A 25474-nucleotide genomic window follows, 5' to 3' on the forward strand; every position below is an offset into this window, starting at 1 on the left:
ATGCGAGTGGGCGTGCCCGCCGGACGGGTCGAAGGGCGTGTTGTGCGTGATGACGCAAACATCGCTGATTGGGCGAGAGGCCTGGAGCCCGCGTGGACGTGGTGCTTGTCTTCTGTCCCAGTGGCTCGCTCCCCTGCGGCTAAGGTAGGTCTGCAGCTTTGTAGGTGTTGGGTGAGGCCAGCCTTGTTGGCCTTGCCTGCACGCTCAGGGTCGCGCAGCCCTTTGCCTCACCTCGGTCGACAGAGACACACCCTGGATCCTGCTCCTTTTGCCTTAGGAGGCGGAATAGGACTGGTGGTTGAGCCAACCTCTAGCTGAAGGTTGGGGGAGACATGGGGGGCGGGGGAGAAATGAGGAAAGTTTCAGCCAGAGCACTAAGTACCCTTCCTGTCCAGTCGGAGCTGGAGATAGGACCTTCTGTGCTATATTACACTTATATTACCGCTATATTACACCTCGTCCTCACCCCCAGCCATTTTGATCCTGCAGCATCCTTAGGGGATATTGCTGCAGCAGTGATCCCCATGCTAATTTCTTCTGTCCCTCCAACGATCCAGAGCTTCTGAGGAAGCAGGGACCATCATTCACAGTCTCTATTAGTGACTCGAGCATTTAAACAGATCTAAAGAGAACCCAGAAATCCGTTCTTTTTTCTTTCTTTTCTTTTCTTTTTCTTTTTTAGGTGTGTGTGGCATGGGTCCTGGCATATTGTAGGCAAGCGCTTTATCACAGAGCTACCTTTTTCGGTATTTTTTTTCTATTTATATTTGTTCATAACTTCTCTCACCAAGTGAGCAAACCAACATGTCAGAGTGGGAATCCTACTACAAAACTGAGGGCGAGGAAGAGGAAGAGGAGGAGCAGAGTCCCGACACAGGCGGTAAGTGACCTGTGTGGGAGAAAGACTTTTGCTGTCCACTTTTATTTTTTTTCCGGCCAGGAGTTCTTTACTCCCTTTTCTCCCCATATAATCTAAAATATTTTTTCACCTTTTGAGTTTTACAGAGTTATTATTCAGGTCTTATTTCAGTCTGTGAACATTCCTAACCCTATTTTTTTTTTTACTAGTCACTGATAGATTATTTATTAATCTTCAATAAATGATTCTGTCCATGGTAATATTTGTCACTTTATTTATTTACATAGTTTTGCTTGTTTAAAAAGTTACTTTTTAGTGTGTGTGTGTGTACACTCTGTGCATGTCTGGTGCAAAAGGAAGCCAGAAGAGGGAGAAAGGAAGTCAGAAGAGGAAGTTGGATCTGCTATGACTAAAGTCACAGGTGGTTGTGCGGCTCCATATGGGTTCTGGGAGGCGAAGCTGGGTCCTCAGCTAGAGAGCAGCCGGTGTTCTTAACCGCTGGTTTAACCACTGAGCAACCTCTCCAGCTCCTGTTTGTTTCTGACAAAACAGGCTAACTTCAAAGTCACTTTGTAACTGATGTTGACTCTTAGCTCCTAATGACTCCTGGGAATCAAAACATAAAAGTGGGTGCACTGGTGCCTAATACCCTTCCTCCTGCCTTTTGCCTGGGATCAGCCCAGCTCCGGGCTTGCCCTAGGAAACCTCCCTCATGGTGTAAGAGACTCCCAGGGCTGGAGAGATGGCTAGGTGGTTGAGAGCACTGGCTGTTCTTCCAGAGGACCTGGGTTCTAATTCCAGCATCCCCATGGTGGTTCACAACCATCTACAGCTCCATTCCTAGGGGACCTGATGCCCTTTCTGATCTGTGAGAGTACTAAGCACACACATGGCTCGCATACATATACAAGCAAGCAGAATTTTCACACATAAAATAAAATGAATGCATTTAATGATTTTTATTTGAGATGGTGGTTCTTTGTAGCCCTGGCTGTTCTGGAACTCACTCTGGAGACTAGGCTAGCCTCAAAGTAAAGAGATCTGCCAGCCAATGCCTCCTGAGTGCTAGGATTAAAGATATTTACCACCACACCCAGCTAAAAAAATTTTTAAAGGAAATAAAAATAAGTCAAAACTAGTGATTTGAGAGTTTTACATAGGAGTCAGGGGCTGACAGGAGTGTTGGCTTTAAGTGGGTTCTTTTATTATTTTTTTAACATTTATTTATTTATTATATGTAATATAATTAAGACTTATTTATTTATTATATGTAAGTACACCATAGCTGTCTTTAGACACCCCAGAAGAGGGGGTCAGATCTCATTAGGGATGGTTGTGAGCCACCATGTAATTGCTGGGATTTGAACTCAGGACCTTTGGAAGAGCAGTGCATGTTCTTAACCGCTGAGCCATCTCTCCAGCCCCAAGTAGGTTCATCTTATCATAACTTGTCACATTCTGCTTGTACTTTATGGGCTCGTCTCTGTTTTGCATGATTGGTAAACGTAATAAATATGCTGCAGAAGGCAAACATGGTCTCCCATTTATTTTTCCATTTATTTTCTCCATAGGAGAATATACATATTCAGGAAGAGACAGTTTGATTTTTCTGGTTGATGCCTCCAGGGCTATGTTCGAATCTCAGGGTGAAGATGAACTCACGCCTTTTGATATGAGCATCCAGGTAAGACTGCCTCATTAGTCAACTCAAAAAGGTGTGGTAGCGTATGTCTCTTATCCCAGCACTCAGGAGGCAGAGGCAGAGAGATCTCTGAGTAGAGGCCAACCTGGTCTACAGGGCGAGTTCTAGGACAGACAAGGTCTACATAGTGAGACCCTGTCTCAAAACACAAAACAAAAAAAGTAGGAAGAAGCCTGTGGAGCAGAACGTGTGTGGGTAATCAGGTCAGGATGCAGGAATAGCCTGTGTCTTCTGACTGACAGGCTTAAGCCTGCAGTACAACACTGGTTCCAGGGCCGTCTGACTGTTTCTTATCCACAGGCCTTATGTGGCCTCCAGAAGTTCCCTTTGGTGACAACCATGCTTACTTTGTAGTTGTCCCCTTCCACTTCTGGGAGTGATGGCAATATACCTGTAATCTGCACCTTGGAAGCTAAAGTAGGAAGAGTGTAACACCATAGTGAGAGTCTGCCAAGAAGGAAAGTAGTGGCACTTTTAAATTGTTTTCTTTGTTTTTTGAGATTAGGTTTTGTAGCTTGTCTTTTGTTATTTTGTGGTTTCCCGTTTCTTCTACCCTTCCCCACCCTTTTTCTTCCTTCCTGTCAACCTCTAACACTACATAAAAGGGAAGAAAGAATAGAGAGGAAAAGAGATCCCTGAATAGAGTCTGGGGTAGGAAGGAGGGTGAGTTATCGTTAGACTACTTCCTGCTGATGGGGGCAAGTTTGACCTTCATCATCAGGATACCCAATTTCTTCTTGTTGTTTCTGTGTACAAACCATTTCTTCTGTAACAAACCATGACCAATAGCAACCAACAACCTGCCCTGCCTCTTGGAGCCCTAGCATGTATGTACACTCTCCTAGAAGTCTCCAGAATGCCAAGTGTCACACCATTCTAGAAACTATCTGCAGCTGAAAAAAAATCCCACCACTGCTGACCCGAGGCAAATCACAGCTGGTGTGGACCGTGCAGAGCAGCTCCTCACCCCATACCCAGGATTAAAATGAAAACACATTTTTACAATATTTCTGTGTTTTTCAAAGAAACTAAAACTCCAGAATTGTTACCACAGGGTTTCTCTGTGTGGCTGTTCTGTAGACAAGGCTGACCTCAAACCTACAGATTTGCCTGCCTTTGCCTACTGAGACTGCTGAGATTAAAGGTGTATACCACCACCACCGGGCTATTTTAAAATTTTAATCATTGTGTGTTTGTGAATGTGTGTGTGGGGGTGGGTGGGTCAGAGGGGTATTAGATCATCTGGAGGTGGAGTTACACACAGTTGTGAGTTGCCTGATGTGGGTGCTGGGAATTGAACATGGGTTTTCTACAAGAACAGTATGTGCTCAGATGGTTACTGAGCCATCTCTCCAACCCTATCATTACTTTTTTTTAAAAGATATATTTATTTATTTTATGTGAGTACACCGTATCTGTCTTCAAACACACCAGAAGAAGGCATCAGATTCCATTACAGATGGTTGTGAGCCACCATGTGGTTGCTGGGAACTGAACTCAGGACCTCTAGAAGAATAGTCAGTGCTCTTAACTGCTCAGCTGTCTCTCTAACCCCTGATCATCCCTTTTTTAAGTTGAGTGTCTCATACAGCCTGGGCTGGCTTCAGAATTTACTTTATACCCAAGGATGACCATAAATGTCTGATCTTCCTGTCTCCCATCTCCCATGTACTGGTATTATAAATCATACTGATATAATATCATGTATTGGTTTATAAATGGGTACTATCGCACCCAGCAAATGACACTTTTATTTAATTTTAAAATATATTTAACAGAAATTTTACACATTTTTAAAGTTATTTTGTGTATATGGATGTTCTGTCTACGTACCACTTTTACAGTTGATTCCAGTAGATGTCAAAAAAGGTATCAAATGTCCAGACCTAGAGTTATATACAGTTGTAAGGCTCCATGTGGGTGCTAGGAATCGAACCTGAGTCCTCTGGAAGAGAAAAGTTAGTGCTCTTAACTGATGAGCCATCTCTCCCAGTCCTATAAATACCACTTTTAAAAACATGGACTCTTTACAAAATTTCTGTTGATGATGCTTAAACCCCCCTACACACACACATACACACACACATACATACAAGCACACACACAGACACTCACACACTCACACACACACACACACACAAACACACACACTGTTACCTATACTTGCATCAGAAAAGAGTAGCTGTGTTGGAGGACTGCCTCTGTTTTATTCTGGGTGCTCCCATCTTCTGTGTCGCCTTGGCAAGTAGAAGTGGAATCTCCTTAGAGTTGCATTATAACAGTCAAGGGCTGCTGTTTTAGCATGGATAAGGTGCTTTTGAGGCTGGCTCGGTGGCTGAGACCAAGAGTGAGTCCCCAGGACCATGATACACACTACACACACACACACACACACACACACACACACACACCAGTACACAAGTCTTTTTGCAAGTGAATCGTGAGAATAGAATATTACTATTAATAAACAATTACAACACCATTTTAGAATGGGCGAAAGAGGACTAGGGATTTAGATCAGTTGGTAGAGTGCTTGCCTCGCATGTGGATGACCCTGGGTTGCTGACATACAGTCGTATTTCTTCAAAGATAACAAACAGAAGCTGCTGTTAAGAATGCTGAAAGAGGGGATGGAGAGATGGCTCAGCAGTTAAGAGCACTGACTGTTCTTCCAAAGGTCCTGAGTTCAAATCCCAGCAACTACATGGTAGCTCATAACCATCTGTAACTAGATCTGACACCCTCTTATGGAGTGTCTGAAGACAGCTACAGTGTACTTACATGTAATAAATAAATAAATCTTAAAAAAATAAGAATGCTGAAAGAGGCAGTGGTGGTGTATATCTTTAATCTCAGTGCTGGAGAGGCAGAAGCAGGCAAATCTCTGAATTCAAGGCCAGCTTGGTTTCCAGAGAGGTTCCAGGACAGCAGTAGCTATGTAGAGAGACCCTGTCTCAAAAAACAAATCAATCTGGGTGGTGGTGGTACACACCTGTAATCCCAGCACTTGGGAGGCAGAGGCAGGCGGATATCTGAGTTCGAGGCCAGCCTGGTCTACAGAGTGAGTTCCAGGACAGCCAGGGCTATACAGAGAAACCCTATCTTGAAAAAAACCAAATTCAAAAAAAACCAAAAACCAAACCAACCAACCAACCAAACAAAAACCAAATCAAATCAAACTAAAACCAGTGTGAAGACGTGCAGCTGGTATGGCAGGTGACGTAGCACTTCCTCAAAGTTAACTTTGAAAGTTAGACTTGTCATGTGATCCAGGAAGTCTACTTTTATGTGTGTGACATGCAGAACAAACAGTAGATACCAGACCTGGGGTTGCAGCTCAGCTGGGTAAAGTCATGAGCTCATTCCCCACAGTGATGGTAACAGGCTTAGAGCCTCCCGCCCCCTCCTTCCAAGTGCTGGGATGACAGTCATGTGCCGCCATGCCAGACTTAATGAAGCATCGAGACTGAACAGGGCCCGGTGCCACGCCAGACACTTACAGACGATTAGTGTTAAGCTAACACTGGTGGAATTTTTTTTTTTTACAGTGTATCCAGAGTGTGTACACCAGTAAGATCATAAGCAGCGATCGGGATCTCTTGGCAGTGGTGTTCTATGGTACCAAGAAAGACAAAAATTCAGTGAATTTCAAAAATATTTATGTCTTACAGGATTTGGATAACCCAGGTCAGTAACATTCAAAGAACATGATTTCCTTTATGTGAGCATATCACTAAGGTGAACAAAAGACGACCCTGGAGGGGAAGCAGCTTTGATCCTGGCTAGGGCCGGGTTGCCTGCACAGAAGGTCCCTCCACTCTCCAGTCATCCAGGACTGAGCGGCAGGGCCCCAGGCCTGTGTTAGCCTGTGGAGAGGTCTGCTGACTCCTGTTTCTCTGCTCTGCTCTCTGCCTCTCACTAGGTGCTAAACGAGTGCTTGAGCTTGACCAGTTTAAGGGACAACAGGGGAAGAAACATTTCCAAGACACAGTCGGCCATGGGTCTGACTACTCCCTGAGTGAGGTGCTCTGGGTTTGTGCCAACCTCTTCAGCGATGTCCAGCTCAGGATGAGTCATAAGAGGATCATGCTGTTCACCAATGAAGATGACCCCCATGGCGATGACAGTGCTAAAGCCAGCCGGGCCAGGACCAAAGCCAGCGACCTCCGTGACACTGGTGGGCGTTTTCCTTATTCTTTTATCATTACTTTTAACATATTTTATTCATTTTATTTTGCATGCATGTGCGTGCCTGTATGTATGTATGCCCCGTGTGCAACCAGGAGCCTGTGGAGTCGGAAGAGGCATCACGTGCCCTAGTGCAGGAGTTACAGGTGGTTGCAAGTGGTCATCTGATTGCTGGAAACTGAACCCAGGTCCTCTGGAAGAGCAGTCAGTGCTCTTAATTGCTGAGCTATCTCTCCAGCCTTATTTTCTTAGTTGTTTTTTTTTGTTTAATTTTATTTATTTTATGCATTTGGGGGTTTTAAATGTATGTCTGTGCATTTATCCAGCTCCAAAAGAATGTGTATTTTAGTTTTCAAAAAATTGATTAATTAAAAATTCTAGGGCTGGAGAGATGGCTCAGTGGTTAAAAGCACTGTCTGCTCTTCCAGAGGTCCTGAGTTCAATTCCCAGCAACTACATGGTGGCTCACAACCATCTGTAATGACATCTGATGTCTTCTTTTGGTGTGTTTGAAGACAGCAACAGTGTACTCACATACATAGAACAAATAAATCTTTAAAAAAAAATTGTATAGCCTGGTGGTGGTGGCGCACATCTATAATCCCAGCACACTGGGAGGCAGAGGCAGGCGGATTTCTGAGTTCGAGGCCAGCCTGGTCTACAGAGTGAGTTCTAGGACAGCCAGGGCTACACAGAGAAACACTCTCTCGAAAAAACCAAATCCAAAAAACCAAAAAAAAAAAAAAATTGTGTATATGGATGTTTTATTCTCATATCCGCATAGATGTGTGTGCACCATTTTTGTGCATGGTGCCTGTGCAGACCTGAAGAGGTAGGCCATCCATGCCCTGGAATTGGCGTTAGACAACTGCGAGCTGCCATGTGGGAGCTGAGAATCAAATCCAGGTCCTCTGGAAGAGCAGCCAGTGCGCTAACTATGGTGCGCACCCCTTCCTATTCTTTTTTGTTGTTGTTGTTGTTGTTCTGTTTTTGCTTCTGTTTTCATTTTTGTTTTTAAGGCAGTGGTTCTCTCTATAGTCTTCTCTGTCCTGGAATTTGATCTGTAGACCAGGCTGGCCTCAAATTCACAGAGATCCACCTGCCTCTGCCTCTGAATGCTGGCACAGAAGGTCTGTGCCATCACTGCTCGGCCCTTCCGATTCTTTAAAGTGGCTCCTAAGCTACTGTCTTTATAGCTGAGGTCAAGCATTGCTTTTGCCATCTAGAGACAAATCAAAGAATAAAGCGGAACCGAGGGAGGCACTAGTGTGGCCTGTTGCCTTCAAGCTGTCTGTGGTATCCACCAGAGCTTACTTGTCCTGACCTCAGTGATGCAATGGATGGTGGCAACTTGGAAGTAGTTGTAACAGCTGAATGGCATAGCCACTTTCTGTCGGTCCTGAAAATGTTAATGGTCTTTCTAGGTCCTGTGAGAGCTTTGTTTGTTTGTCTTTTGAGGTGGCTTTTTGTAAGCCATGCTGGTCTAGAACCTGCTGGGTAGCCAGGCAGGCCTCAAGCTGGCCGTCTTTCCTTCTCAGCCTCTCAAGTGATGGGGTTAATGTGCACTGTCATGCCTGGCCTAGAGACGGAGGCATTTGAAGTGGATTCATTCCCCTCTTCTGGCCTCTCTCGGCACTGCATTCCTGAAGTACAGAGACATACATGCAAACAGAACACTGATATAACAGGCAAATACATCTTTAACACAAAGAATAAAGGATGTTTGGCTGCACCTGGTGATGCATACCTCAAATTCCAGGCAAGAGGAATATGGGTCCAGCCTGGGCTACCAGCAAATGAGATCCATTTGAATTTAACTGAAAGCAAATGCTAGAGTTGTTTTGTTTCATAGCTTGAAATATATGGGAGTCTGAGGCAGGATTGCTTAATCTAGAACTTTAATTTTTCTCTAAGTTTATTTATTTATTATATGTAAATAACACTGTAACTGTCTTCAGACACTCCAGAAGAGGGCATCAGATCTCATTATGGATGGTTGTGAGCCACCATGTGGTTTGCTGGGATTTGAACTCAGGACCTCTGGAAGAACAGTCAGTGCTCTTAACTGCTGAGCCATCGCTCCAGCCCAATCTAGGACTTTGAGACTAGGTGGCCTAGCAGGACGCTGAGCACTGCCTGTTGGCTTGGTAGAATCAGATTCTCTTGTCACCCAAGCTGCTCCGGACCTTGCTGTGCACCTTAGGGTAACCTTGATTTCCTGGTCCTAACCCCGCCCTGCCTCCTGAGTGCTGGCATTATAGGCGTGTCGCACCACCTCAAGTGGCCGCTCTTCTCCATCTGTGAGACCAAAATAAACAAACAACAAATAAATAGGCCACACTATAACTCATGATGGCCCAAAACTCAAATTTAGCCCAATGCAGCCCCAAACTCACAGCCATCCTGCTGCCTCCGCCTCTTAAGTGCTGGGGTTACTTGGTTGTCTGGTGTAGATAGGATCTTTCAAATTTTTTTCTTTATGGAAATAAAGTCTCACCTGGTATCTCTGGCTGGCCCCAAACCCTCCTGCCTCTGCTTCTGAAGAATAAGCATTATCAATATACATCACCACATCTGGCCTGACACCATCTCTGTGTAAACAAAAATTTAAGGTCCCTCCCCCCATGAAAATAAACAGACTTAGCCTGGAATGGTAGCATATGCCTTTGATCAGAGGCAGATATATCTCTGAATTCCAGGCCACCCTGGTCTGCAAAGTGAGTTCCAGGCCAGCCTGTTCTACATAATGACTTCTGTCTCAAGAGAAGAAACACTAATTCCCATTTGCTGTACTTCGCTCTCCCTGGTTTTAATCTTTCTTCACATCAGGGATCTTCCTTGACTTGATGCACCTGAAGAAGCGAGGGGGCTTTGATGTGTCCTTGTTCTACAGAGACATCATCAGCGTTGCTGAGGACGAGGACCTCGGGGTTCACTTTGAGGAGTCAAGCAAGCTGGAAGACCTGCTAAGGAAGGTCCGAGCCAAGGAGAACAAAAAGCGAGTTCTGTCCAGGTAGGCACCCAGCCTGGGCTAGCCTGCTCATACTTCTTTTGACAAATCACAGGCAATACAGTTTTGACTTCCCCACACTGTTCTCCACTGGCCTCCTCAGGACAGCAGGAACTGTCAGTTCGCTTCCCCAACAGGGTGTGTCTCCACAGTAACACAACCGCTGACTGTATCCTTGAGCTCTGAGTACCCTGAGCATCCCTTGGTACCTCCTCTGTATCCTCTGTGTCCTTGAGCTCTGAGTACCCCGAGCATCCCTTGGTACCTCCTCTGTATCTTCTGTATCCTTGAGCTCTGAGTACCCCAGCATCCCTTGGTACCTCCTCTGTATCCTCTGTATCCTTGAGCTCTGAGTACCCCAGCATCCCTTGGTACCTCCTCTGTATCCTCTGTGTCCTTGAGCTCTGAGTACCCCGAGCATCCCTTGGTACCTCCTCTGCTCTCTTTACATGGCAGATGGTAGTACCATCTGCATCGTTAGGTTATCTATTGTAAGGAGTGAATCAGACATCTAAAACACACACCAATACGCTTAGCAGATGCTATTTAATTATAAGTTATATATATGTATTGGTGTGTAAGTATGGCGTTACAGATGGTTGTGAGCCACCTGATGTGGATGCCGGGAATTGAACTCAGGTTCTCTGGAAGAGCAGCAAATGCTCTTAACCACTAAACCACCCCTCCAATCCCCAGATGTTAGTTATCTTCATTAAAATTTTATTATTCAGCTAATAAGACAGCTCACTGGGTAAAGGTGCGTGCTGCCAAGCCGGGTGACCTGAGTTCTTCTGGGATCCCTGTGGTGGAAGAAAAGAACCACCTTCAACGAGTCGTCCTCTGCCCTCCACACCCATGTTGTGCCATAGGCACCCTCCCCCCAAATAAATAAATGTTTTTGCTTTTCCAGACAGGGTTTCTCTGTGTAGCCCTGGCTGTCTTGGAACTTGCTCTGTAGAACAGGCTGGCCCTGAATTCAGATCCATCTGCCTCTGCCTCCACCCAAGTGCTGGGATTAAAGGTATGGACCACCATGCTTAGCTTTATTTGATTTTTTTTTTAAAATGAGGTGAATAGTAATCAGATTTTTAGATATTTTTTAAAGGCAGGGTCTTGCTGTGTATTCTAAGGTGGGGTTTCAGGTGTCGACTACCATGCTTGGCTGTGTTTTGTTTTTTCTCCACCTCTCCATTTGTTTGTTTGTTCTTATTACTGTTTTGGACAGAGTCTTGTATGTAGACCTGCCTACCTGGTCCTTAGCAATGTTCCCCATGCTGGCCTTGACTTCATCAGGGCAGTTCTTACCGTCTTAGTCCCCCACCTGCTGGGACTGGCTGTGTGCCCCCGACCCAGTGCTGAACTCTGACTGCAGCCCACTCACTGTCTGTGTTTGGATTAAGGTTTTCAGAAAGAGCAACACGGACTGGAACTTGGATGCTGGGAAGACCTTTTACCCAGGTAAGTGCTGGCTGCCCTCTCATACTTGCTTTTTTCCTCTTTCCGTTTTCCTCCCTCAGGTTGAAGTTTAAGCTTGGTAAAGACGTCGTTCTCATGGTGGGCATTTATAACTTGGTCCAGAAAGCTGTCAAGCCTTTTCCAGTGAGACTCTATCGGGAAACAAATGAACCAGTGAAAACCAAGACGAGGACTTTTAATGTAAACACGGGCAGTCTGCTCCTGCCTAGTGACACCAAGCGGTCTCTGGTAGGTGGCCATCCTTTCCTACTGAATCTTAAGAATTGACAGGGAGGTGGGGCTGTAGAGGTGGTTGGGCAGTTAAGGGAACACAGCCTGTTCTTGCATAGTTCCCAGGTTGCATTCCCAGCATCCACATGGTGGCTCACAGCCGACCGTAGTTCGGTTTCAGATTAGATCCCTTCTGACGTCTGTGTGCATGAGGCGTGCACGTGGTGCACATAGGTGCATGCAGCTGAATAAATCTTTAAATAACAGGAGCTGGACATGATGGCACATGACTTTGATCCCAGAACTCAGGAATCAAAAGCAGGCAGATCTTTGGGGATAGCCTGGATTACAGAGTGAGTTCCAGGACAGACATTACTGTGTCTGGGGGAAAGAAAACAAGATGGACACATTGAGCAGGCTAGCCGGTGAAGTCACTGTTGAACGGCGTCTTTCTGCCTGAGCAGTCAGGACCTTGCAGCTATGGCAGATGGTGAGGGACAGAAAGCTGAAGAGGCCAGGTGTCGGTGGAAGCTTTGGTCTTGATTGCTTAGTACACACTGCTGTAACTGTCTGAGTACAGCGACAGCAAGCGCTTCGTGGTTCCCCCAGGTGGTGAGGAGGTAGGGTTTACACTACTTGTTTGTGAGAATTTCTCCTTGCTGAACTACTCAGATTCTTTCTTTCCTTTGAAATGACCACATCTGTTTTTCTGAGCATGAAAGACCAAGTACAGAACATTCTCTCTTGTCCTTTCTCTGTTTATTCTTTAGAAGGATGTGCTATTAAAAAACAAGCATGACCTTTTGTTATTTTGAGATGGGTTCTCACTCTGTAGACCAGACTGGCCTTGGATTCAGAGATCCACTTGCCTGTCTCCCTGCTGCTGTGATTAAAGGCATGCCCCGCCATGGCTGGCTGCACACAGCCTTTTTAATTATATAAAATGTGGGAGAGGATCAGATTCTTATATATGTTCAGACCAACTGACTAAAATTAAATATTTTTATTCAACCCATGAGGGGTTTTTTGTTTTTGTTTTTGTTTTGTTTTGTTTTGAGTATTAATTTCATACCAGATGGTTTCTTCCTGCTGTTTGATGGATAAGAGATATGAAATATTTTCTTCTATTTGTAAGTGACTAGATTGTCATGTGTGCTTATTGGGTAGCTAGTCTCTGACCACTGGGTTTCTTATTGATCCAGTTGCCTGAATAAATCTGAAAGGCCTTTCTTTTTTGTTATAAACTCAATTTGACTCTGCCACCATGCGTACTATCCACTCACACGTAGAGGCCAGAGGAGGATATTGGGTGTTCTGCTCTGCTGTCCTTATTTCCTTGCGACAGGACCTCTTACTGAACCACAGCTTATCCTTTTCTTAGTCAGATTGGCTAGCCAGCAAGCCTCGGCTCCTTCTGTCTCCTCCCCAATCCAGCATTGGAGTTGTGGGTATATCTGGTGTTACATGGCTGCCAGGGCTCTAAACACATCCTCAGAGTTGTATAGCAAGTGCTCTTCCCACTCTCCCTCCTCCTTCCCCCCCAACCCCTCACCGCACCCCCAGAGCTAATTCTTTTTTTTTTTTTGGTGTTTTTGGATTTTTTTCGAGACAGGGTTTCTCTGTGTAGCCCTGGCTGTCCTGGAACTCACTCTGTAGACCAGGCTGGCCTCGAACTCAGAAATCCGCCTGCTTCTGCCTCTCAGAGTGCTGGGATTACAGGCGTGAGCTGCCACCACCACCCGCCATCCAGAGCTAATTCTAAGGTGCCGATGTATGGAGGTCACAGCTGCATCTCCACACAACCCTTTCCGACCCTTTCTCCTTTAGACTTATGGGACTCGTCAGATCGTGCTGGAGAAAGAGGAAACAGAAGAGCTGAAGCGGTTTGAAGAGCCAGGACTGATCCTCATGGGCTTTAAGCCCATGGTAATGCTGAAGAAGCACCATTACCTGAGGCCCTCTCTGTTCGTGTACCCGGAGGAGTCCCTGGTCAGTGGTGAGTGCGTAGATTCCCTCCCTGGTCAGTGGTGAGTGTGTAGACTCCCTGTTCATGTACCCAGAGGAGTCCCTGGTAAACAGTGAAAGTGTATCTACCCTATTTTGGGGGAAGTCCCTGGCAAATGGTGAGTTCATAGACCAACCAGCACCTGTCACTGGGTTTATTGGGCTATGTTTCCTAAATGGATGCTGCTTAGATACCTCCAAGAGATGCAAATGGAGTAAAAAAAAAAAAAAAGCCTGTAAGATTATGCCTGCGCTGAGGGGAGAAGGAGACGCAGGCACTGTGACATTTGTTTTTTAGGGAGCTCAACCTTGTTCAGCGCTCTGCTCACCAAGTGTGTGGAGAAGGAGGTCATAGCGGTGTGCAGATACACAGCCCGAAAGAACGTCTCCCCTTATTTTGTGGCTTTGGTGCCACAGGAAGAGGAGCTGGATGAGCAGAATATTCAGGTGACTCCAGGAGGTATGTGGCAGAGACATCAGGGGTCCCTTAGGGGTCCTGAAGCACCGGAGTCACCCAGCATCAATCAGGCCTGGGAAATGTGTTTTTAAGGTTTCGTAGGTGGATGTGATGCTCTGCTAGGCAAGGCCTCCAAGGTGGTCCTGTGGCGAGAGAGAGAACATCGTCAGGTTTCAGGACTGGCTCCATCCTGACTGTTGCACATTTCTGCGGAAGCGGCAGGGCTTCTCTGCTGATATTTTTCTTTATGAAAGTGTCTAGTCGCCCTTGATGCTTGGGTTTGTCCTGTAACTGCCAGGCTGTGTGGTGTAGTGTGAGCAACCCCTCCATACACGGTCTCCCTCTGTAGCCCAGGCTGACCCTGGATCTGTTCTCCTCCTGCCCAGGCCTCCCGAGTGCCGTGATGACAAGTGTGCACAACACACGCAGCTGTGGCTCTGTCCCCTGCTGTGTAGCCAGGAGCTTTCTCTCCTTTGTTTTGGACCCATCTCTGCCACTTGTTAGCCAGCCAACTCAGGCATATAAGTTAAACTTCCATTCTCACTGGAAGGCTATTCTGTTTGATAATTACGTGTTCAGCCTCCCACAGGTGTCCCTGACGGCCGTCCGTCCTCCGCCCTGTGTAAATGCAGTCCTGTGTAAATGCAGTCCTGTGTAAATGCAGTCCTGTGTAAATGCAGTCCTGCTTGCTCATTATTAAGCACTTAACCTCTCAGCTGCAGGTCACCACTTCCTGCCGTGTGTTGTCCTCGTCAGTAGTGTACGCGGGGTAGGGGGTGTCACTGGGGAGCAGAGGGGAGACCGGCCTGACTGCTCATTCTTGTTTGCTGCCACCTTCAGTGCTGCCATCAAGGGCCCCTCCCTGGCAGTAGCATTGGTCGAAGTGCCTGGGTTTTCCTTCCAGAACCCTCAAGGAACTGGATTGGAATCCACATCATTCCTTCCTCTTTAATGTATGCTAGAAGCTAGGATGACAGTGGACAAAGCTGGAGCTCAGAGGACAGCCCAGTGGAGCTGGGACTTAGCCCCAAAGGGTGACACTGTCCAGCTGGCTCTGGATTATCCAAAAAAATGAGGCTGAGGAGGAAGAGCAGGATGATAATAGGTAGAGGCTGGGACCAACTGCTGTTGCCTGGTTGTGGCTCCTTGCTGAGGCACCCTTCTCTGTCAGGCGTCCCAGGTGTCCCTGGAGAGTCTGTTAGACTGACTTACACACTTGGCTCCTGGTAAGGGAGGAATTGCATGTGTTACCCTCGGCCCCAGCACCACAGTATACAGAGAGGTGACACACAGCTGCAGCGTAAGTAAAGTCTCAGAAGACCTGTCTCCCCACGCCAGGCTTCCAGCTCGTCTTCCTCCCTTATGCTGACGACAAGCGGAAGGTGCCCTTTACCGAGAAGGTGACGGCCAACCCGGAACAGATAGACAAGATGAAGGCCATTGTTCATAAGCTCCGCTTCACATACAGGTAAGCACTGGGCCCCTCGAGCCTTCTTCTGGAGCTGTCTCCAGAGCTGAGCCCCATCAGAAAATCAAGTTAGATAAGGACTAAGAAGGCATATTGTCTTCTGCTCAGTTAGCCAAAAACCAAGAAACCGTGTACTTAAAAGTACATGAGAGCAGAAGCTCTGCTTATCTCGTAGAGCCTCAGCCTGTGCTGTTAGAAGCCATGTGTGGTGTGTGTACCCGCAACCCTGGCCTTTGCTGAGTGATACTGGGGGACTGCACATTAAGGCCAGCCTGGGCTTCTTCACAAAAGAAAGCCTAGTTGTTTTTATGAGTTCAAAACGGATGGCACTGCTTATTCAGTTTCTTGTTTGTTTCAGATGGGATCTTACTCTGTGTGTAACTCAGGCTAGCCTGGAACTCACTGTACAGCCTAGGCTAGACTTAGATTTGCAGTATTCCATCTACCTCAGTATTCTGAGGATTACAGGTTTGTGGCACTATGTCCCCTACCTTTGTGAGACTTGTTTAGTTTTACTTGGTGTGCGTGTGCAGGGGTTAGCATGCATGTGTATACATGTGCCACTGTCCATGACTAGTGCTCAGGGAGTTGCATCCTCTAGGACTGGAGTTAAAGTTGGCTTGAACTGCCATATAGGTGCCAGGAACTGAACCCAGGTCCTCTATAAGGGCAGCAAGGGTCCTTCCTTAACTGCTGTCTCTCCAGCCTTCAAGCCACTTTTTTTTTTTTTTTTTTTTTTTTGAGACAGGGTTTCTCTGTGTAGCCCTGGCTGTCCTGGAGCTCACTCTTAGACGAGGCCAGCCTCGCACTCAAAATTCTGCCTGCCTCTGCCTCCCAAGTGCTGGGATTAAAGGCATGTGCTACCACTGCCGGCCTCAGGTCACTTTTTATAAACAGAGGACATCTCTTGAAGCCTACATATGGTGATTGCAGACACCTGTCACATGCTGTCCCTCTCAGTTTGTATTTTCTGTTTGACACCCACTGTGGCGAGCCCCCTGACCAGCAGGGAAGAAGACCACCGACACGAGGATTCTTCTCTGATCACACTTTTATTGGAGTACCGATGGGTTAATGGAGAGTTGAGGATGAGAGACGAGGGAGAAGGGAAGGGAGCGGCATATATAGGCAGGACAGGATGTTTCTACTATAGATAAGCTAGTCAAGCTGGGATAGGCTGCTTGCTGTTGCCGGGCAGACTTGTGCTGGGACAAAGGCCAAAAATGAGATGTTTACTGCACTCTTCGGCGCCATCTTGTAATGGCGTTTGTAGGAACAATAGGCAGCCCCTCACACCCACCTCCTTAATCGATGTCCAGATCACAGTAGAGAAACCGCAGGGCAGTGCTGCAGTGCCCTTTGTCATCTTGCCCAGCTGCAGTGTGAGACCTCCTGGTTAGCTGTCCCCTCTCTGCCCTCGGCCTCCGCCACCCCGTTCCTGAGAGTTGACTGTTGCAGATAGGCACACGAGGCTTGTCCTTGCCTAACTGAGTCCTTCCCTCAGAGTAATGTCTTCCAGACTCAGCAGTGCTGCTCTGGGGGTCTGCATTTCCTTCTTTCTTTAGTCAAAACATTTTTTTAAAGATTAGTTTTTATTTGATTTAGGTATACATGTTTGTGCAGCATACGGGTCAGAAGAGGGCACTGGATTCCCTGAAACTGGAGTTACAGATGGTTGTGAGCACTCGTGTGCGTGCTGGGAATCACACCCTGGTCTTCTGTAAGAGCAGCCAGATCTATACCACAGAGCCGGCTCTCTGGCCCCTTCCTTTTTGTTTTCCAATATACATAATATAGTATATAAACCATACTATATTCTTTAATATATATACTGTTTTATATATAGTGTATATAATATACTGTGTTTAATACTTAAATGTAAGATTTCTTTCTACATTTTGGCTGTTGTAAGAAGGGCTCTAATGAAATGGTGGTGTTAATATCCTTTGTTATCTTAATTTCAATTTTTGGATAGTTCTATTTTTAATTAAAAAATTTATCTTTATTACTTTTTTCTTTCCCCCAATGCCCTTTATTATTTATTATTTATCTTATGTGTGTCGCAGTTCATGGGCAGAGGCCAGAGGGGAAGAACTTAAAGGAGTTGCTTTCTTCTTCCATCACATGGACTCTGGGGCTTGGTTTTTTGGTTTTTCGAGATAGGGTTTTTCTGTATAGCCCTGACTGTCCGGAACTCACTCTGTAGACCAGGCTGGCCTTGAACTCAGAAATCTACCTGCTTCTGCCTCCCAAGTGGTGGGATTAAAGGCATGCACCACCACTGCTCGGCTGTTTTTGTTTATTAAAGACATATTTTATTACTCATTGTGGTGGTCCATGCCTATAGTTCCCAGCACCTGAAAGTGGAGGCAGGAGCATTAGGAGTTGGAGGTCATCCTTGATTATAGTGAGTTTAGGCCTTGGCTTAGGATACATGACATTTCCAGGTGAGAGGACAGACAGAGGGAAGGAAGAATGGTGGGAGGAAGGATGGACACTGACTCAGTGTGTAGTCCTGGCTTATCCTCACACTGCTCTACACTACTGACTGTCTTCTGAACGCTGGCCTGGAACTTGCTGTGTAGTCCAGGATGAACCTGAACTTCTGATCTCACCTTAACCTCTTCAGTGCTGGGATTCCAAGCAAGTGCCACCGTGCCAGGCTTATGGGGTGTTAGGAAGCTTCTCGGCTGCTAGTCAGTCTGGGCTGAGCCACATCCTCAGGTGCTGTCTTGTATTTTTTGAGATATGTGAGGTGATATCTCATTGCGGCTTCATTTCCCTAAAGATAAACTAATGACAATTGAACATCTCTTATGTCTTGGCCATTTGTATATCTTCTCAGGACACGTGGCTTCTTGAGATCCTGGCGTTTTGGTTTGTTAAGTTTCTGAGACATGGTCTTGCTATCCAGCCCCAAGTTGTTGCTTGGGTGCTGGAATTAGCCGTTTGCATCCCCACACTTGAGTTATAGTCTGTTGTAAAGTCAGTTTATAAATAAAGTCAGCTTTAAAAAGTCAGCTTTTTTCTTTATTTTCTCATCAAGTTAGAGACTTTTCACAGTCCATCTTTGATATCTGTTACTCTAGTTTTGAGCAGATGGTACTTTTCTTTGGGTGTGACACACACCTGTAATCCCAGCACGTGGAGAAGTGGGGGGAGGAGGACTAGGAATTCAAGGTCATCTGTGGCTACATAATAAGTTTGAAGCCAGCTTGAATATATGAAACCCTGTCTCAAAAAAAACAAAAACAACAACAAAAGCCGCCTTTCCCCTTCAGCCCTACCTTCCTGCTATACTCCTCTCCTACAAAGTATGAGCTCTAGGATCTACCCTGTGGGGCTGGGGGTGAGCCTTCCTAGCATGTACAATGTACAAGCTCTGGGTTTGATCTCAGGTGCATGTCTCACAAACACACACACCACCAATGAAAACATTCTGTGTGCTAGACACTTCCTTATGCAATACCAATATTATGTCAATTATTTCTAAGCCAGGCAGTGGTGGCACACGCCTGTAATCCCAGCACTCTGGGAGGCAGAGGCAGGCGGATTTCTGAGTTCGAGGCCAGACTGGTCTACAGAGTGAGTTCCAGGGCAGCCAGGGATATACAGAGAAACCCTGTCTCCAAAAAAACCAAATCGAAAAAACCAAAAAAATAAAAAAAGTTATTTCTGTTACTCTCTGGCGCTGGATTGAGTCTGGGGTCCTTGTATGCTAGGCAAGTCCTCTACACATAGCTGCACCTCAACCCCATCCTTTTCATAAGAAACTGAAAAGGGGGCTAAGATGGCCCAGTAGTTGCAAGCATGTACTGTTCTTGCAGAGGATGAAACTTTGATTCCAGACACCTATGTCAGGACACCTCCAACCTCTGCAGGTATATGATGCACATGGACACACTTTAAAAAAAAAAAAGTGGAAAGAGCCTTGTAAGGTTGGTTTTGCATCCATTTTACAGATCAAACGGGCTTAGAGGACACAAGGCCCTCTTGTCAGTCTCATCCACTTAGGAAAGCAGTAGAGCACAGGCTTCAGCGCCACCTGACTCTGGCTGCAGTCCCCTAACTCTCTAAATGCTGCTCTGTGTGCAGAAGACACATTTGTCATTCTGTATCCTCTATTCTCATCTCCACCCTAAGCTTCTAGTGACAGGCCAGGTTTGCTCTGCAGCTACTGTTCCAGCAGCCACTGATATATTGAAAGTTGGAGAGAGAGAAGTCGATATGGAGGTCTCTGCTATTTACTTGTGGTCTTTTTCTCTACTGTCCTTGGACTGCCACCGGCTGGATATTTTGCTTTCTTACTGGAAGCTCTTATGTTTTGATGCTGTTTTGGCAGGAGTGACAGTTTTGAGAACCCAGTACTGCAGCAGCACTTCCGGAACCTGGAGGCCCTAGCTCTGGACATGATGGAGTCGGAGCAAGTGGTAGATCTGACACGTAAGAAACGTGGACTGAGCCAGGGAGTCCTTTGGTTGTGTGGGTGCCAGGGATTGAACGCGTGGGAGGAGCTCTTCCTCTTTGGTGAGCTACATCCTTACTTGAGAACTCTTTAATCAGAGGCCCCGACCTGTCTCAACCTCAGGAGCTACTCTGTGTGGTGGGCTGGAGCAACCACAGCAGGAGACAGCCTTGTTCCGCTGGTGCTGACCAGTGATCTGGATGCGTTTTTCCTAGTGTCTCCAAACCTCCTTGTCCAGACTGTCTGTGCCTGACAGGTTTTCTAGGTCACCTTAGACTGCCTGGAACAGATTGTGCTAGCTCTGCAGTGATAGGAGAGTGGCAGGCTCCCGAGACCTGACTGAACTAACTAGGCCACCCCATGTCTATGTGTAGGTGCAAGTGAACCCCATGTCTATGTGTAGGTGCAAGTGAACGTTGATAATGTTGACTAAGGCACTGTTGTCCTGTGTGCTGATTCAGCTGACATAATTCTGAAGCAGAGGCTACTGCCGTCCTTACTTGAAGAGAAGGGGATGAGTTCCCCAAGTTACAGTGCTGCACTCAGTGCTGGGTCCATTAGATATCGCCGAGTGCTGCCTGCGTCTCGAACCACTGTGCTCTCTGCGTCCCTGTCAGGCCTGGGCTCCTTGATGGTGGTGCTCTCGCATGTTTATGAGACATGGGCTGTGACAGGGAAATGAGTAGTCACTGGAAGCCGACTGGACTTGATGAATGTCCTTGTAATAGTTAAAAGAACCAGAACAATTGGTCTCACCTGCTTAGCTTCCCAGCTGTCCACAGCCTCTTAATACCAGACAAAATAGCTGTTATTATAAGCAGGCATGATTGTGGGGACTGGCTCGCGGAGTCTGGCAGAAGAGAATCCTTGGGTTCAGCAGCCTGTGAGGAAGGAGTGCCTGCATATTCTTGGTTCCATGAAGCATGCAGGAGGATGTGTGGGCTGTACGCAAGTACTGCGTCATCTAAATAAGGGACTGGCACTTGCCAGGATTTGGGGATCTATAGGGTCCCTCATAGGATGCCATGCATGAAAGATGTCTGCAGGATTCAGTGAGCCGCCTTGTATACAGCCCTTCCCTCAGCCTCACTCAGTGCTTTGATCTCCACAGGTCTGGAAGTGGACAGGTCTCTCTGGTAATACGTAACTCACCTGAATACTGTGTTGTTTTGATTTTCTAGTGCCCAAGGTTGAAGCCATAAAGAAAAGACTGGGCTCCCTGGCAGATGAGTTTAAAGAACTTGTCTATCCCCCAGGTTATAATCCCGAGGGAAAAGTCGCCAAGAGAAAACAAGGTGAGGGCTAGGTGTGGTTAGATGCCCAGATGCTCCCTTAAAGCTGCCTCATGGTCTTTATGTTCTTACCTCACGGTGATTTATTTCCTTTCTCTTCATTTTGGGAATAATGCTGGGTATACTGTGGGCGTGGGGAGGTCAAATTCAGGGTCTCACACATGCAAACAAGCAGTGTTATTAGTGAGCTGCACCCAGGTCTTCTCAGAAATCTGTACATATGGCATAACGTGGCTCAGGGTTTAAATACTTGCCTAGAAACTTCTATACAAATGTGTATTTTAGTACAATGGAGTGCTTATATTGTTTCCTTGTGTGTGTGTGTGTGTGCGTGTGCGCGCGCGCGCGTGTGTGGTGGAGTAGGGGGAATACCGGCACATGTATGCACAGCACATGTATGGTGAAGCTTGAAGCACAACTCTGGAGTCAGTTCTCTTCTTCCACCTTTCTGTGGTTTATAAGGCAAATACTTGGATCTGATGAGCCATTCACCAGCCCTCTACCTTACAAGAATTTCTTTTAGATTTATCTTACTTTATGGGTGTTTTGCCCGCAGAGGTCAGAAGAGGGAACCAGATCTCTGGGAACTGGAGGTCTAGGTGGTTATGAGCTGCCATGTAACTCTGGGAACTAAACTCATTTTGCTAGAGTACAAAATGTTCTTAACCTTTAAGCCATCTCCAGTCTCTCTACCTCATCTTTAAAAATTAGGCTGCTGGGCTGGACAGATGGGTCAGTAGTTATCAGCACTGACTGCTCATCCAGAGGTCCTGAGTTCAGTTCCCAGCAGCCACATGGTGGCTCATGACCACTGTAATGGCCATGATTTGAAGCCCTCTTCTGATGTGTCTGAACATATTTTATGTATATGAGCAACAATGTACTCATATACATAAAATAAATTAACACTTTAAATAAATCCTTAAAAAAAATGAGGCTGCTGAGATGGCTCAGTGGGGTAAGGCATTTGCCCCGTGCAAGTCTAGTAACCTGAGTTGCCTTCCTGGAACTCAAATAAAGGTGGGAGGAGAGAACTAATTCCATAAAGTTGTTCGCCTATGTCCACACACCCAAATACACAATAAAAAAATGTTTTTTAAAGTTAGGTTGCAGATTAAAGTAGGTCAGTGGCTAGGTACTCCTGCTTATTTAATATTTCTTTTTAGGTCATATTCTACAGTGAAACATAAACAATTGCTTGAACAGATCAATAGGGCAACTCTTAGTAGTGGAGGTCTACATTAAAAAATCTGTGGGGTTTGGGGCAGTATCTTAGTGGGTCTAAGTACTTGTTGTGCAAGTGTAAGGCCCAGAGTTCAGATCCCCGGGCTCCAGGTAAAAAAAGCATCTTTGCTAGCATATAGTAGCAGTCAGTATGGGGAGACAGGGATAAGCTCAACGAGCGACCCTACATCAGGGACTAAGGTGGAGAGCTATAGATGAGGCTGCCAACATCCTCTGGCTTCTACAAAGATACGCACCCATACATGCCTGAGTCCTCTGAAGAGTAGCCAGTGCTCTTCACCAGGAGCCATCTCTCCAGCCCCTAATTATCTAAATTTCTACAAAGAAAATGACAGAGGGACTATATGCCCTGAAGTGTATGTAGCTCTCTAGTTGGGAGTGGAGTGGTTTCATTAGGCCTTTTCCATCTGTTCTCTGTTCTGTTGCTCTAGGGCAGGCCTTATTACTGGGAGGCCCACGCTTGTAGAGAAGCACTGGACTGTCACCATTTTGGAATGGTTCTGGATTGGTTCTTAGTCTTTGGCTAAGTAAAATCATATTTAAGCCTTGTTACCTAGTAAACCCATGAAGAAAGGAGAGGTCAGACTGGGACCATCCTGCTTGTTCCATTTTGCATCAGAACCAACTCTGTCATGTCCTGGAAGTTGCTGTCAGACACTGTCTGTGGTTTACCAATGCATTAGTTTGCTCGCCTGTTTTTATTGCCTGGTGTCTCAGAACTTACACAATGTTTCTAAATGTTTTCCCCCCCTTACCCTTTGGATGTGCTGGCGTTTAAAATGGGGCCTTAAGCATGCTAGGCTAGCAATGCTGTACTTCTAGCCCCTGCTCATTTTGGGGTAGAAAGAAAAATAAGTTGATAAGCTTACACACAATGCTTTAGATATGCAGATGATAAAAGGTCACCTGCAACACACATCATAGGACAGTGTCATGTATCTGGGAGATCACTGGAAGCACTTCCAGGTCATACCTTCCTGTCTCTTTTTCTCTAGATGATGAAGGTCCTGTGAGTAAAAAGCCCAAGGTAGAGTTATCAGAAGAAGAGCTGAAGGCCCATTTTAACAAGGGCACACTGGGCAAGCTCACTGTGCCTACTCTGAAGGACATCTGCAAGGCCTATGGGCTTAAAAGTGGACCGAAGAAGCAGGAACTGCTAGACGCTCTCATCAGGCACTTGGAGAAGAACTGACTAAAGTGCATATGCCCAGCCACTGTCCACACTGCAGCCAGGCTACCTGCTGTGTTCTCACCAAGCTAGGTGGTAGCTACAAAGAAGCTGACAGAAATGCAAGATCTTCACCATTGAGATTGCAGCCTCCCACCTCACTGTGCCTTCCTCTGTGAATAAAGAGCTCTAACTTTATAGTGTGCACTATTCAGTATGAATGGGTAAATAGCTGCCTGGAAAATCTAGGCTATTGGTAATTGGCTCTTGGCTTAATTTTCTACCCGATAGAAGTACATACAAATCATCAGTGTGGAAACAAAGTATCTTAGTGGAGGTAGGGAAAGTGTATTGACATGGACAACATTGTACGGGTAATTTTGGAGTGACAATCCTTAACAAGATTGTATTTCCATGTCTACCCACCTGTTTTCATGTATGATGCTAGGCTGGAGAGATGGCGACTCAGCAGTGAAGAGCACTTGCTGCTCCTGCAGAGGACCCAGGTTTGTTTCCCAGCACCCTCATGGTGGTCCACAACCATCTGTAACTCCACTTTTAGGGAATCCAATATCTTCTGGGAGGTCACTGAGCATGCACATGGTGGACAAACATGTTTAAGCAGGCAAAACCCAAAAATAAAGGCACAATCCTTTTAGATTCTGATTAACCAAAGAACTTATAAAGACAGAACTACCTGAACCCCTACAACCCACAAATATCCACCTTCTTGGGATGATGATTGGCCTGGTAGGTAAGCAGGGTTTTTGGGGTTTTTTTTTTTCCTTTGGTCTTCCGAGACAGGGTTTCTGTGTAGCCCTGGCTGTCCTGGAACTCACTCTGTAGACCAGGCAGGCCCAGAACTCAGAAATCTGCCTGCCTCTGCCTCCTAAGTGCTGGGATTAAAGGAATGCACCACCACTGCCCAGCAGTAAGTAGGATCTTAACAAATGGGTCTCAGATACCCTTATCTTCAAGTACATTTCCTGCTGGAGTGGAAACTCTGGCCTGACTAAAGAAAAATGAGCAGAATTTGTTCTAATGTGACTACTATGGTAGTTATTTGAACACTGCAAGATTTCTCAAGCCAAAGCTTTAAGTTTGTGTGATACAGGGGTAAAGCACAAGAGGCAGGAGAGATGAAGTTACTTTTGTTGCTAACATTAATTCGGCAAGTGCCCGACTGCCAACAGTGGTTTTCAACTGTGGGTGATTTTGTTCCCTAGCTAAGTTTGGTTAATGCAGAATCATCTGTGGTTGGGAGTGGAGGTGGCATCTACTGTCATCTAGTGTGTAGAGGCCAGTGATGTCACCAAGCATACTATCCTCACACTAATACAGGGCGGACCGTGCGGAACTTGTCAGTTCTGTTAGGACATTCTAGAGTGGTAAGGCTCCAGTGATAATCTGCACAAGAGAATTTTCAACTACCAAGTCACTTATAGGTGACAGCTCTTTACAAACTCTTAGTGAAGAGTTAAATGGGAGAAGAATTAAACTGGGGAGAGCTCAGTGGTAGGAATGTGCTTGCTACTTAGTGTGAACAGAGGGCATCAAGTGAAACAAAACAGCCGGGCTGGGAACAGAGCACTTCTGGAGCCCTGGGACAATAAAATGTTTTTAGTCTTGGAGGGAGGCAGGGGATCTCAAGTTCAGGCCAACCTGGTCTATATACCCAGAACATGTCTCAATTTTCCCTCACATCCCATGTTACCTGGAAATGCTAAGCATTTTATTTAAAATATTAGCTGATAAAACTGAAAATCAGGCACAACTGCCACATTTCATTTAAAATGAAATATGAACATATTTATTAGGATGCTCAATAATGAACATGTTATCACTTTCTTAATGTGAGGGAGAATACACCTGAGCCATGCTGTGAGAGGGACAGGGTAGGGCTCCCAACACAGGCATCAAACGGCACAAG

The 25474-nt window shown here is 46.1% G+C and overlaps 1 protein-coding gene across 3 annotated transcripts; it reads left to right on the forward strand.

The window, feature by feature from the left end:
- Positions 1-73: 73 nt before the first annotated feature.
- Xrcc6 (X-ray repair cross complementing 6) lies at positions 74-23742 on the forward strand. 3 transcript variants are annotated; one of them, XM_052160330.1, is made up of 13 exons: positions 74-144; positions 683-880; positions 2431-2543; positions 6110-6248; positions 6484-6738; positions 9579-9762; positions 11277-11463; positions 13273-13441; positions 13748-13909; positions 15245-15374; positions 19717-19817; positions 21021-21134; positions 23372-23742. In XM_052160330.1, the coding sequence occupies exons 2-13, from the start codon at positions 805-807 to the stop codon at positions 23566-23568; spliced, it is 1827 nt and encodes a 608-aa protein (XP_052016290.1). In that variant the 5' UTR covers positions 74-144; positions 683-804; the 3' UTR covers positions 23569-23742. The 3 variants fall into 3 exon arrangements, with proteins under 3 accessions (XP_052016290.1, XP_052016291.1, XP_052016292.1); XM_052160331.1 differs by having other exon boundaries at positions 80-144; positions 792-880; XM_052160332.1 differs by lacking the exon at positions 74-144 and adding an exon at positions 157-320 and having other exon boundaries at positions 792-880.
- The last annotated feature ends 1732 nt before the right edge of the window (positions 23743-25474 follow it).

Source organism: Apodemus sylvaticus, chromosome 17 (genome assembly GCF_947179515.1).
Source record: "Apodemus sylvaticus chromosome 17, mApoSyl1.1, whole genome shotgun sequence".
Lineage (NCBI taxonomy): Eukaryota > Metazoa > Chordata > Mammalia > Rodentia > Muridae > Apodemus > Apodemus sylvaticus.